The following is a 14163-nucleotide window of genomic DNA, read 5'->3' as shown; positions in this document are numbered from 1 at the left end:
CCATATCACCCTGCAACTGGCAGCCCACTGAAGCTCAGCAGGTGTGAGCCTGGTCAGTACCTGGATGGGAGACCTCCTGGGAAAAGCTAAGGTTGCTGCTGGAAGAGGTGTTAGTGGGGCCAGCAGGGGGCGCTCACCCGGCAGTCTGTGTGGGTCCTAATGCCCCAGTATAGTGACGGGGACACTAAACTGTAAAAAGGCGCCGTCCTTCGGATGAGACGTAAAACCGAGGTCATTAAAAATCCCAGGGCGTTTCTCGAAAAGAGTAGGGATGTTACCCCGGTGTCCTGGCCAAATTTCCCATTGGCCCTTACCAATCACGGCCCTCTTATAATCCCCATGTATGAATTACTTGATGAATTGGCTTAATCACTCTGTTCTCATCCCCACTGTTAGCTGGTGTGTGGTGAGCGTTCTGGCGCACTATGGCTGATGTCGCATCATCCAGGTGGGGGCTGCACGTTGGTGGTGGTTGAAGGGAGTCCCCATTACCTGTAAAGCGCTTTGAGTGGAGTGTCCAGAAAAGTGCTATATAAGTGTAAGCAATTATTAATTTTGTGTTTTGAATATAGGACCTTATGGAGGTCCTGATGCTTTCACACTCATGTCGGGAAAATATAGAAAACTACTTTGGAAATGTCTGCTGTTCCTGGTCGCTCTTAGAGTGGAGCCAGACAAGACACCTTTATATGACTGTGAGGGTGCGGAGTTAAATGCTGCTAAAGATGTTAAGTGCTGCAGCGTGTTCAGAATGGCATTTAGGTTCAGTTGCAAAACTGCTGAATGATCCTTCTTTCCCCTTTAGTTTGCAAGCCTGGGTTAGCCTTTTCCATGTAAATAAAGGCACCTGCGGCAGCAGTGCAAAGGCAGAAAATGCCATTGAAATTTCACTGACAATCCAGACAAAGTAGAAAGAACCTTTGTGGTAGTATACACACAAACATGTCATTACCGCTTCCCTTCGCTTGCTTTCCAGTCAGGATCCTGAAGTCCGGTGTTTAGCATTGTGAATTCAATGAAAAGATCGCGTTCCAACACGCTACTACAGTATACTCTGGATATGTCCGCTGAACATCTGTTTTTGTTTGACTGTGATTAACTGTGCTATCCATTTGGATCAATTGTACAGTCTTTGATGTGAAACAGACAGTAGCCTAAATGTGCTTAGGATTTTTTCACGCTATGTCCATGAAGTGATTGGTTGTTCTGTCGCTATGTATGAAAACTCGCACCGTGGAGCTAACCCTTATGCTTGCTTAATATTTGATCAGTAATTTTAGGCAGTTGAGGTCTTTTCTTGTAGAATGTGCTTCAGTTCCTGTGCCATGTGTGAGTGACAGAGCCATTTGAATGTTTTTAGCACTTTGGAAGGAAACTGGGAAAATGCTACCTATTCATCTACATTTGCCTGTGCATTGGAGAAATGAGGTGGAAGGCACTCTTTGCCCAGGGTGAGCTGCAAACTTTGATACACAGCATAGTAAATATTTTTCCTCTGAGAATATTTTTTGAGAGAATGGTATGTATTTTCTTCATGGCTTTACCATTTTAAGCAAAGTGTTAGTTCTGTAGCAGTTTGTTTCTGACAGGAATGTCTTCATGTTCATTTGTTTTGAAATAGTAGTGACAACATTTGTTACCCCTCAGAAAATATCAAGGTACAGTATTTATTTTCATAAGATTTTTAATAAACACCGATATCAAAAATGGAATTGTGCAGTACAGAAGCTGCATTTAAAAAATTTAGAAGTGCTAGTTTTCCTTGGTATACCCACCCAATTTTGGAACAGTTGTTTTTTTTTCCACATCTCTACTCAGAACTCCGAACCCTAGTGCAGCACACGGGAGAATGAGGATGTAAATGGGCTCCCCTGATCTGCTCACCTTCGTCTCTCCATCCCGTCTTTCAAAACGTCACAGGCAGCACAGCCCCATACTGCAGGTTCAGACTGGTGGAGAGGCTCTGTGTTGCTCAGAACAGAGACAGCCTTGCCCTCGGTCGGCCAATTCTGTACCACCGCTCGGAGAATCCCAGTTGCACTCGGCCAGTGTCCTGACCCAGGCTCGAACCCACGACCATCGACTTCAGCCTGGCCTTAAACAAGCACCTTTATCGGTGGAAATACTCAGGAGGCCCCACTTAAACTTTTTTGCTACTTTTGCGTTACATTTTTTTTTAGTTGTCTTTGTTAATATTCGTGACAGCACATAGCCCAAAAGCTGTGTGAATTCCTCAACAAAAATGTATCAAACAAGAGGCTTTTACCAGCACGTCATGGAAGTGGAACATTGAAGATGACTTAAATGTTTCTGAAATTTGCTGTAAGAACTTTTCTAAGTGTGTCTCTGATGCCAGCTTAATACACATAGCGTGCAAACAGGATCTTCGAACTTTGATGTGAAATTCAGTATACTGTATTGAATTTTATATATTTTACCCTTGCTGTTCAATGAAGGACTTGCAGTTTCAAAGTTGACCTGTGCTCAATTGCAGGGGTGTGTTAAAAACGGTAAATCTGTCAGATACCTGCCTTTTTTTTAAGTGACTATCCGGTACCCTAGGGGAAAAGAGGTTGCCCCAAAAACACCTGTATAAATGGTTTTATACTTGTCTATTTTTGCATGTTCTTCTACAACACGCGTTTACTGTATAAACATGTTATAAGTAAATCATGGGGTACATACACCTCTAAAGTACAGTATTGGTAAAACACACCGCCACGTTAATGTACAGTGCAATCCATTACATTAAGTACAGCACCTGTAAAGTAGAATTTGTAAATGTTTTCAGGCTGTACTTGTCTGAAAACATAATTAAAGTGTCCTCATTTCCCCCCAAAAAACTAATTCAGCAAAAAATGTTTTTCTTTGGCATATTGGCCGCGTTCCTTCACAGAAGACCAGACTAAGTCAGGGAAGATGCGTGTTGATCCAGTTGTAACACGGTATCTATACGTTGCTCACCAGCACAGTCATCATGGTGTGCATTGCCCCCAAATGCTTCCCTGCCTTTAGAGCAGTTTTTCAGTGAACGATGACCTTCATTCTGCTACGGCCATATTGGCGTTGATTGCAAGCAAATGCTGGAATCCAGATGACCATTTGCCAAAGAATTGGTGATGTACTGTTTGGTATTCTGGGTTTCTTTTGTTGTCTCTCTCCTCATCCATTCATTTTCATTTGCTAGTATCTTAATAGCTTCCTCTCATTCTGTGTTTTCTGCAAATTAAATGTTTATTGTAGTTCATCTTAATACGTCTACTGTCGAATGGCCAAAATTCTCTCATTTCCAAATATTTATAACAAGAACATACTGTAAGAGATGTTTCAAACCAGATGAAGCCATTTGGCCCATGCGGCTCATTGGGTTGCTGGTAGATAGAAGCTGATTGATCTGAGGATCTCTTCCAGCTGTTTTTTGAAAGAAGTCAGGGAAACGTTTTCAGTAATGTGGCAGGATAGCTTTTTTTTGTTCAGTAAACATGTTTTGTTGATTGCTTACAATGCCCTTTAGATGCATTAATTGTACTGATGAAATAGGAACAAAATGGCTTGCTTAAAGCAATTCTATAAATGTTATACTGTAGTCAGAAATGCATTGCACAGGTCAAATCATATTTATCATAATTAAATTTTAGAGAACCGAATCTATTTACACTTCTGAGTATACCACATTAAAAACGAAAAGAAATCTACAGTAACATTCTGCTCTTTGGATTTATGTATAGATCTCAGAGGTGTTCCTGTTTCCCTGGGGTATAAAATAAGGTACAGTAAATACACAGAGGACATCCAATGGTAGTATGCACCTTCATAGATATCTCTCTGTCCTTAACAGAAAACAGCAGGTAAAGGGTTATTGACCTCTACACGTTTTAGGATAGCTGTAAAAGAAAAAAGCTAAATCGATATGTAGTTCCTACAATTGAGAAATGTAAGACTACTGGTATAGTGGCAGCTATATGACAATTGCATTCCTATCTTATGGATAGATGATATTGAAGGTTTTTGGATACATTTGTTAGCCATGCCCACTGGGAACTGTACCCACTGAGGGGGGTCTTTGATGTTTTGGGGTTGTTTTTAATCTTCGGGGGCCTGGAGCCCTAGTAGAGGGAGGAATCGTGAACTTCAACACGAATCAGGACTTTTTGGCCAAACGCATGATTCGTTCTGCCAAGAAGCTCAAGCTTGACTGAAAATGGACATTCCAGCAGGACAGTGATACAAAGCACGCATACAAATTGCTGGTAAAGAACATTTATTTTCTATGCAGCTAACTACTTAAAGCAATTCTGCCTGGAGGAATGGAGAGAACTCCCCCTGCAGAAGAGTCTGAATCTCAGAGCACATTACAGGAAGTATCTTGTCAGTGTAATCCTTGCCACAGGAGGATTTACTCAGTTCTAACTACAGGGGTGTGAATAACTGTGACCCCTGTGGTTTCTGGCCATAAATTAATTGTGATATGTATGACTAGGTTCCATGCTATGCCATAGGAATTACAGTGTGCATTTTTTTTTCAGCAGGACACATTATCCAGAGCATTGGAAATGTTCTTCACATCCTTTTCATTTCATTGCAGCCTGAATGATATCTTCAGCTTTCAGCCTGAAACACAGATTAGAGAGACTAGAAAAGCTGTCTGAACCTCCTGGTTAGAATTTCACACGTGTATGGGTTGTGAGAATACACTGAAGGAACCGGCTTGCCATATTCTGATCAGTAGTTTTTGGTGGCCTTCCACACCAGTTGCTCCCTTTGGTCTTATGCTAAAACTGCAACTGGTCTGATTCCGACTGCACGTTTTGAAAACTTAAGAGCATTTAGCAATTGAGTGAGATGTCCAAGCTTTTCATACCTCTCTATCTCTTCTTTCTTTACCCTTTACCTGACCTGCCTCTGATGTCTCTCTTGGGTATTGCACATACAGCCAGCCATACTTTAAAAGACACATCCTTCACGCGTACTGAAATCTTTTCATGTAAAACAATAACCTCTTTGTCAAAGCTTTTAAAATCTAAAATGCACAATCTTGCCTCTTACATCCAGTGTTTACAGGTAAATAGAATAACTCAGCACGGACGACATTCACACTCAAGGATTAGATTAATCCATTCCCCAACCTTACGTGAAGGCTCCGTTTACACAAGTTTTTTACGTTACTTAGATTTTATGGAAGATGAGAAAGAGAGAGTGTCTTTATTATCCCCGGGGGGGCAAGTTTTTTCTACAGCAGCAGTGTTGGTGTACAGACAGATAGAAGAAGAAAAACGCCAGGAACAAAACTATACATGCATATTTACATTGAGGGTGAAGTGTTAAATAACGATATGGCTACAGGTATGAATGAGAACTTGAATCTGTGGGTTTTGGTGTGGGGGAGTCGGTATCTGCGTTCTGATGGGAGTAACTGGAATAACTTAAACAGGGGTGTGAAGGATCCTCACAGATGGATTTTGCTTTGCGCTAAGGATGTGAATGATAGATGGAGGAGAGGGCTGGAAGATCAGCGCCAATGACCTTCGCAAGGCTGCCCAGTTTGTTCTTGCCTCACAGATTCAGGTTACCAAACCAGCAGATCAGGGTAAAAGTTAGAACATGAAAGGACCCTTTCTTTGCCATTGCATAAACATAACATAACATCACTTTATTAGCCCTATACAATATCTTGCATTAGGAATTCATCTTTTCACATACCCCAGCTTACTCTCCATGAGACACACAGACGGGGAGAGAAGCTTGGGGTCAGAGCGCAGGGTCAGCTATTGTACAGCGCCCCTGGAGCAGTTGGAGTTAAGGGCCTTGCTCAGGGCCCCAACGCAGTAGGATTCCTCTGCCGGCTGCGGGATTTGAACCGGCAACCTTTCAGCCACAGGCGCACTTCCTTAGCCACAGAGCCACCGCTCCGACAAGTACGGAGAAGTGTTAATGAGATTTATACAAGTAAAACATTACACTCAATAATGAATTTCGAATTATTGTGCTTTACATTTTTATCCTGCTCTCTCCTGTTCAGTTCAGTAATTCATTGTAAAACAAAATACTGGCATAGCTGCAGTGTGGGAGAATGATGATTTCCAGGGAAATGGCGCAATGATCCACAGAGGAAGCGGCTGTATGCGCGCGAGAATGCAGCGAGACCAGTGTAAAAGAGCCCTGGTGGTGACACGATATTCCAAGCTTGCTCTCATCTAACGCAGTCTAACGCAAACGGTATCTAACGCAAACTTTTCAGAACTCTAAAATGTTGTTATGGAACCCAGGGAGAGTTCATGTATATTGGGCTCAATTTATTCTTTGGGTTAGTATGGATTAGAAACGCCAATGAAAAAGATTAGCTCAAAAAGAGGAGGTCTGCAGAACCACTTTTACATCCGGTTGGTTTAGCTGCAGCAAGTCCTTGCTGATCCTTATTAGAGAATCCTGTACTGCTTTCAAATTTTTCAGTCTTTTTTATTTTCCAGCCCTACCCTAAAGGGTAGTGATGGCTCTTGAGGAAGATTTTAAAGATTAAAAGTCAGACTAATGGAGAGGAGCCAGATTACTGTTTGTCTAGCTTTGTCTTGAGAGACGAAGTTTTGTGGAGGATGTTAAAATTCTTGTTTTCCTACCAGTGCTGCTGTGTTTCAATGCTGTAGATGATGTTTTGACATACATTTTTGTTTTGTTAGCCTTTTGTATCAGTTTTACTACATCATAGCCACTGATTTTTTTTCTGGTCTTAGCACAGGGCTTTTTACACAACCTTGTAAATGATGGTGTGAAATATGTTGATTTTGAAATAATGCATAAGCCAGAGAGACATCCCTCTACTGTGTTTTCAAGGTAACACATGCACAGTGTGTATGTGTGGGGAGAGTGCTTATTGTGCATATTCTTATGTTTTTTTTTAATCAAACAGATTTGATGTGGGTGAAGGTTGCACTGATTTTCTCCTGCTTTTTTCCCCCGCATTTGCTATTTATTTTAGTTCATGCTATATTTGTTATATATAGCATGAACTAAAATAGAGGAAAGCTGTATGTATCTGATGAATACTGTACATTACACCCTGCCTACGGAGCTCAATAGAAATGATGTAGCTAACAACAAGTATTAAGCAGTTATTGACTGTGACTTCGGTACTGTATTATACCTTTTCTGCAGTTCACGGGCTAAGGACAGGGTGATACACTTGCAAGAGAGGAATTTAGAGTATTAGTGTCACTGTTAGAAATATTTTGGGGGCTGTAGGAAGGTGGTGTAGTATCGCGTAGAACTGACATCATCGCTGATATTGCCAGTTAGGTACATTTTACAACAATGCGCAGTGTCTTTTTTTATTGTGTGCTACTCTATACCGTGTGTAATTAATCACTTGTGCCATCTTTCTGTAGAAGGTTCAGATCTCGGTGTCAGAGTTCAGGTGCTGCACTGGCAGCCACAGCCCTGCCCTGAGGGTGACCACCCACAGAAGACATGAGAGGAGAGTTCAGTCTACATGCCCATCAATCACTGGCTTTTTGTCTGACTGGAGGCTGTCTCCAAAGGCCCACACTTTTCCCTGAAATTTATGGTGTTCCTCTGAAGTGGGCAGGTATCTTCTGCGTTTGGTAGATAGCAGTACCAAACTCCTTGTGAGGAGGGCAAAGGAGATGCTTTTAAATTTTTAAGCTCTGTGCTTTGGTACCATAATTATTTGAATAAAAGCCTGGCTTTTAGTGTGAACATTGAGGCAAAAAGGTCTACTTTGAATAATCCAAATGTTGATTCTCATCTGACTCATGTTTCAAGATAACAAAATAACTCTTTATCATAGCCAGCAGCTATGCCTGCAACTCACAGCTGGCTACCCACTGAAGCTCAGCAGGTGTGAGCCTGGTCAGTACCTGGATGGGAGACCTCCTGAGAAAAGGTTACTGCTGGAAGAGGTGTTAGTGGGGTCAGCAGGGGGCGCTCACCCGGCAGTCTGTGTGGGTCCTAATGCCCCAGGATAGTAATAGAGACTCTATACTGTAAAAACCATGCTAACATAAAATTTAGGTTCTGACTCTCTGTGGTCATTAAAAATCGCAGGGCGTTTCTCAAAAAGAGTAGGGGTGTTACCCCAGTGCCCTGGCCAAATTTCCCATTAACCTTAACCAATCATGATCTCCTAATAATCCCAATCTATGAACTGGCTTCATCACTCTGCTCTCCTCTCCACTAACAGCTGATGGCTGGTGGGCATAATGTGTGCACTATAGCTGCCATTGCATCAGCCAGGTGGGGCTGCACATTGGTGGTGGTGGAGGGGAGTCCCCATTACCTGTAAAGCACTTTGAGTGGAGTGTCCAGAAAAGCACTTTATAAGTGTAAGAATTATTATTATTAAGTACAAAAATAAGAAAGAGGGCCTTCATAAAAGCCCTCCAGTTTCGTTTAAGTATCAGTCCAGTCCAGGCTGTGCCCTTGGCCAGTTGTGACTGAGCCCTCCCCCGTGCTGACAAAATTGCACTGCCTGCTGGGGGAGGGCTGGATTTGGAGGACAGTCTTCGCAATCGTGTTGTTGACTCATTGTTACAGTGCTGGCTGAATTCTTGACTTTTATCACAATACAAGATTTTGTCCTTGTTCTTTCCAGGTACATTAGACATCAGGATTCCCACAAACAGTCAGGGTTGTGTGTTTGTTCTGACTGTGGTAAAGAAGGGAGTCCAAGTATCGAGTTGAAGCCCCGATTTTGTGTTATTTTCCGGCTGTGTGTGTTCGGGGCCAGACTGGCGTTCACCAACTGGACGGTGACTGTATTTGGCTTTCCTTTTGCAGTGGGAGGACGGGTAAATCAGGAGCTGAAGTACACACGGCAGAAGATGGGAGAAGAGGCCATGTTCAACCCTCAGCTCATGATTCAGACCCCACGGGAAGAAGGTGCTAATGTACTCACGGTTGAAGCACTGAGGCAACACCTGGACTCTGCAATTAAAGCCAGCAGAGTGCATGTTTACATGTACAATAGGTAAGAAGAACAGGTGTCAGGTGTTCTTCCAAACAGGTGACCCACCTGCAAGTTGATGTGACATTTTCAGGTAGTTGTCAGATTATTGCTGTGGGTTATAAGAACACGAGAAAGGGTACAAACAAGAGATGACTTATCGGACCTTCTGGCCCATTTGTAGTTAATCCAAGGGTCTCATCCAGCAGTTTCATGTACGGAACCAGGATACCGGCTTCAACATCATGGCTGGGTAGCTAGACCCCCACAGTCCTTTGGGCAATGCAGTGCTCTTGTTTTTGGTTTTGACATATTTAACACGTATTCCACATACTTTACACTTGTGCCCCTCTTGTTTGTGTTTCAGTTGGTTCTGAAGAACTGTGCTGGGTAAATGCACTGGGTCACTGCACTAAGTATTTGAAAATGCTGTTAGAGTTCTGACTTGCAAAGAGATTTTTTTAAAAAATGCCAGCTTGTCAATGGAGTCATTTCAGTTTACGCATGAAGCAAATATGATTTGCCTTTTCTCTTTCCAAAATTGCGTTTTAAAGTCAACCTGTCCCCTTGTTTTTCTTGTGCTTTAACTGTTGCACAATTAAAAAGATAAATGCTGAAAATATACTATGTCATTATCGTAAGGGAACTCGTATTTAATTCGTATTTTTCGGTCTGTGCTTGAAGTTTAAATGATCCAATTGCAGTGTAATTGTATTCATTTTTTGGTAGCGCTTTACTTGAATGAGGCAAAAACACCATCATAACCCCATAGTAAACACCATACATGATAATAACATGCATTAAAATCATATTTCTGCATCTGGAGAAAGTCCTTGATGGTGTCTTCCATCATTTTAACTGTACGTTTCTATACCTGAAGTTCTGCTCTTGTCTTTTGTAAGAATGTCTCATTTTGAACCGTTCTGAATTATTTCCCCATTTTGCACAATTGGTTGTGAAGGATTATGGAATGTTACGTTGTGTTGTGTTGATGACTCCTCATTCAAGTAAAGCGTCACCTTTTTTTCTTGCTGGCTGTAAAATGTTGTCCATGTTTGTAGGCAATGGAAATTGGAACATCTGTGTTATAAATCAGGAGAACTTATCACTGAAGCTGCGCCCATGAATCAGGTATGCAGAATTCAATTTATCCTACAGTAGCAATTTTGTTCTAAAGATGTTTTAACGGCAGAAATGCAACTAATTTGTTTGAATTTTATCTCTTTAGATTATTGAAAACCTCTATCCTTGTTTAATAATCACGCCGTTGGATTGCTTCTGGGAAGGTGCAAAACTACAGTCAGGAGTGGCCTATCTGCCGTAAGAACGCTTTTAAATCTCTTATTCCCTTGCAGAAAATGCACAAAGACTTTTGCTCTGAAAAGCCAGTGGTACAGCTTTTCTAATTCAGAACAAAAACAAAAGCTTGTGCTCATGCAAAGCAAAGAGAATGTTAGTTACAGAAGCCTGAATGGAGGTTTTGTTCATCCTAGAAAAAATGGTGCTTTAAAAAAATGTATATCTTTGGCATTTATTAATAATCTTATTTTAATTTGTTTTTTTTACTACATGTTTTATTATAACATTTAAAACCAATTAAACCCATTTTAAATAGATGAGTGGCAGAGAATTGCACTTTTTTGTTACTAATTGATCTGAAACCATATAACTTAATCATATGCGGCTGAATAGTTTTATTTAGAGAGCATTCAGAGTGCTTGGCAAACTCTGGGCTTGCCATTCGAATGGCTTTGTACTGTGGAGCAAAGACACGCCCTGTAGCACTGCGGCGGTGGAGACTACAGCTAGAAAAAAAATCTGAGAATAGGTCTTGGGATTTTTCCTCACCTTCTTTTCTTTGACGTAGAACTGTCGCACAGTTTTCTTTCCCGGCTTATCGGATTATACTGCCCCAGAATTCTTGAAAACAAAAGAGGGGAATATCTTTTGAGTGCAAATATGTTGTAACTGAGACCCGCCTTGGCGCAGTGTCTTTCATTTTCTGCAGTGAACTCACATGACAAAAGGTAAAAAACCGTTGATTCTGTCATTAGACCCAAAATGTTTAGAAAATATTCTTGAATGTGGTGGACACCTTTTGAATAAGCAACCAAATTAAGTTCCTTGCCTAAGCAAGCATACTGAAAGAGATATTTTTCACATTGTCAGTGGATATGGAAGTGCACTGTATAGTAGATGTAATTGTGCATGGTGACGTTTGAGGAAGGAGGAATTATGTGCACTTTGAAGTCTACTTTCTTACACTTTTCTTAATTGACTAGTAGACTGAATCTGCCTTTATTCCTTCCAATGGTTTGTCATTATGCCTTCAAGCTCCCTGCACCCCCCAGAAGACTTCATTGTTGTGATAGCTGGCAGATGCAAACATTTGAGTTAATTATGCACAAGTCAGGGTTCGGGCTTTTGTTTTCCTCGCAGTTTGTATGCCTTTGCAACAGTAATTTGCACTGGCCATCATGGATCGCACTGGGAGCAGTTTTAGATGGTAAATAAGGATTTTGTGTTTTCTGGTTGGGAGACTTGGAATAATGACTCAAGCCTGGTTAAGCAGATACAATGTGGTTTGAACCACAAAGTAAGCCAGCCAAAAGCCTCTCTGGCCTGTCGGCAGCGAGGAAAGACTGCGAGAGGAGGGGTGGGAGAGGTGGTGGCGGGGAAGGTTGTTGGTTGATTGCCAAGTTGTCAGAGAGCATGAAGGGAGAAAGGTATTATTAGAGGGAATAAGGGTCAGCTGTTTTGATTGATTTAATTTGCAAAACAGTTATTACGCAGACAGTCTGTAATCTGATGCTAAGATTTTTTTTCCAGCTATCTTCCTGATAGGTGGCTGAGCCATTTAGCGCATAAAAAGGAAAAATAAATATTCGCAGAAATCCTTCCCAGTTTCATAATCTCATTGTGGTTGTTCCTAAGACCGTATATTTTCTTAAGACTTCACAAAGCAGGTGTTATCTGGCAATATCGGGGCTAGACAGACGTGAGGAGAAACCTGAAGTGCGGTTTAATTTTGTAACTGTGAAGTGCAAAGCATGAAGTGTGTTTTTATAGTATTTTAGGTACCCACACTTGGAAGCTCTGCAGTTTTTTGTATGCTTTGTGTTGTAGGTATTTTGCTCCTTTTCTCAACAGAGGTAAACCCCCTGTGCAGTGGACCAACTTTGATCCAATGGAGTTCTTGGAGGAGCTAAAAACCTTCAGTTACCAAGTGGACAGCTGGGAGGAGATGCTGATGAAGGCGGAGGTTGGCCACGGCTACATGGACCGCCCCTGCCTTAATCCCGCAGACCCCGACTGCCCTGTCACAGCGCCCAACAAGAACACCACTCGAGTACGTGCTTATCCCAGCCCTGCTGGGCGCCGTTACAGAATAACACTTTCCGTTTTACAGACAAGGAAAAACTTTAGATGTTTTAAGTATCTCTAAAGATATTTTCAAACATTTTTCTCAGTGCACACTAATTATGAACTTTGCCACATTCCTTCCTTAAAGAGTCACAGTGCCTGGGTCATTTTATGCTCTTGCTCAGTTGTGGCTCATTTCACCTTCCTGTTAAATAGCGTGGTCGGTTTGTTTGTGAGCTGCAGTCAGCCACACAGAACATTGGTGAGACAAGGTGAAGTACAGCACAAATCAGCAGGAGCCTCAGAACTCCTGCTGCTTTTCACCCTCGCCCACCTGGACCACAAGAGAAGATCATTTCTGAGGACTTCATTAAGAGTTGCTTGATCTGGGTTGTACCCGTTAGGAGAAAGAAAGGAGGAAACTAAAGAAGACGTATAATTGTGTTATGAAAAATGTTATTTTCTATGACTTCATGGTGTACTACCACATATAATTGGTTGTATGCCATGTAGGTGTAACCCTGCTATTAGATGCCTCATTACCACTTCAGGATTTGAGTTTAAATTTGATACTTCTCCAGACCATGTGTTCTGGACCAGTTTCACAAGCTGTCAGTGACACTAAGCATGTAGTTCTAGCAGTTTTCATGCCATCTGTGCTGCTGTGCAGTCTGCAAAAAGGTTTTTCTTTTTTAGCTTTATATACAATATTGACCAAAGATGTAAAATAGGAATTCAGATGACTAAAGAATTGAGATTCCCTAAGTGGACGGGCATAGCTTCGCCCAGTTTCTGGTGAACCAATGACCCATGTACTGTAGCTTCCTGGGCATTGAGCGACACAAGTGTCCTCCAGTCAGTCCTGACCCTCCTGTGCATTGATGCAGAGCTTGTAGCATGTCAAATGATGAATAGCCCAATGGGTGGGGCTGTCAGAGGAGCCTGTCTGAGCTCCCTCTTTCTCCCCATGACGGTACAGACCTATTTCCTGTAAGCCAAGCTGTCCAGAGACAATTGACAATTCACAATTGGGTAGGTGCATAATAAAAAATGGACCCATTCTAAATTTCTCCAAAGGAAATGAAACCGCTTCAATTCGTAAATGTCAGAAGTGTTGCTGGTCTGCATTTTCTGTTTGGGTCCATTAAAACGAAAGAAAAAATGCACACAACCGCACCCTGTACAGCACGCACAGGGTGTCGTCTCTTTGCTTTCTCAGAATGCTCATGGTATTTTGCAGCCTTATGACGTTGCCCGCGCTCTGAAAGGTGGTTGTCACGGCCTTTCCAAGAAATACATGCACTGGCAGGAGGAGCTGATCGTTGGGGGAACAACGAAGAACGGGAGTGGGAGGCTTCTGAGGTAAGTATCCCAGCCCCCAGTCAATGAGGCAGCTCGTTGAAAGCCTGTATAACTTATGATAATGGTTGTTTATGTTGGTCCAAACAGGTTACATAGGCTTAAGCATCATAAATCTTCAGACCATTACAAGGATCCAGTGAAACCTTAGAACACCAGCTGTTCCTCCTTGAAGTCATTAATAACGCAAATTGTAATGTCTAAGCCTGAACAAGTGGCGACTTAGGTGCAGTGAAACACACACTGCCATGTCCGTTTACAGGGCTATGAAGTCTACTTAAATAAGAATTAAAATACCTTTTCACTGAGACAAACTGTTGCGATTGGAACAACTAAGTGTAAATTTAGGACATTTGAATTTTTCTCCCCCTACCAATGTGATTTTATATTGATAAATGTTGGGTTTTACACTAGGGAGTTGCTTCAAATTCAGTGAACAGGTTTCCCAGATGTGAATCTGTTCTTCATTGCAGCACCTCTTTTTG

The 14163-nt window shown here is 41.8% G+C and overlaps 1 protein-coding gene across 2 annotated transcripts in view; it reads left to right on the top strand.

The window, feature by feature from the left end:
* Positions 1–14163, top strand: part of ptch1 (patched 1) — a 78854-nt gene that overhangs the window by 21262 nt on the left and 43429 nt on the right. For both annotated transcript variants that reach the window (XM_088910661.1, XM_088910660.1), the window contains exons 3-7: positions 8791–8980; positions 10018–10087; positions 10185–10276; positions 12107–12305; positions 13560–13681. In XM_088910661.1, coding sequence (XP_088766787.1) covers positions 8791–8980; positions 10018–10087; positions 10185–10276; positions 12107–12305; positions 13560–13681 — 673 coding nt within the window. The remainder of the gene's footprint in view (positions 1–8790; positions 8981–10017; positions 10088–10184; positions 10277–12106; positions 12306–13559; positions 13682–14163) is intronic.

Source organism: Atractosteus spatula, chromosome 3 (genome assembly GCF_055471065.1).
Source record: "Atractosteus spatula isolate fAtrSpa1 chromosome 3, fAtrSpa1.hap1, whole genome shotgun sequence".
Lineage (NCBI taxonomy): Eukaryota > Metazoa > Chordata > Actinopteri > Semionotiformes > Lepisosteidae > Atractosteus > Atractosteus spatula.
The sequence above is the reverse complement of the archived record's forward strand: the minus strand, read 5'-3'. Positions and strand labels throughout refer to the sequence as shown.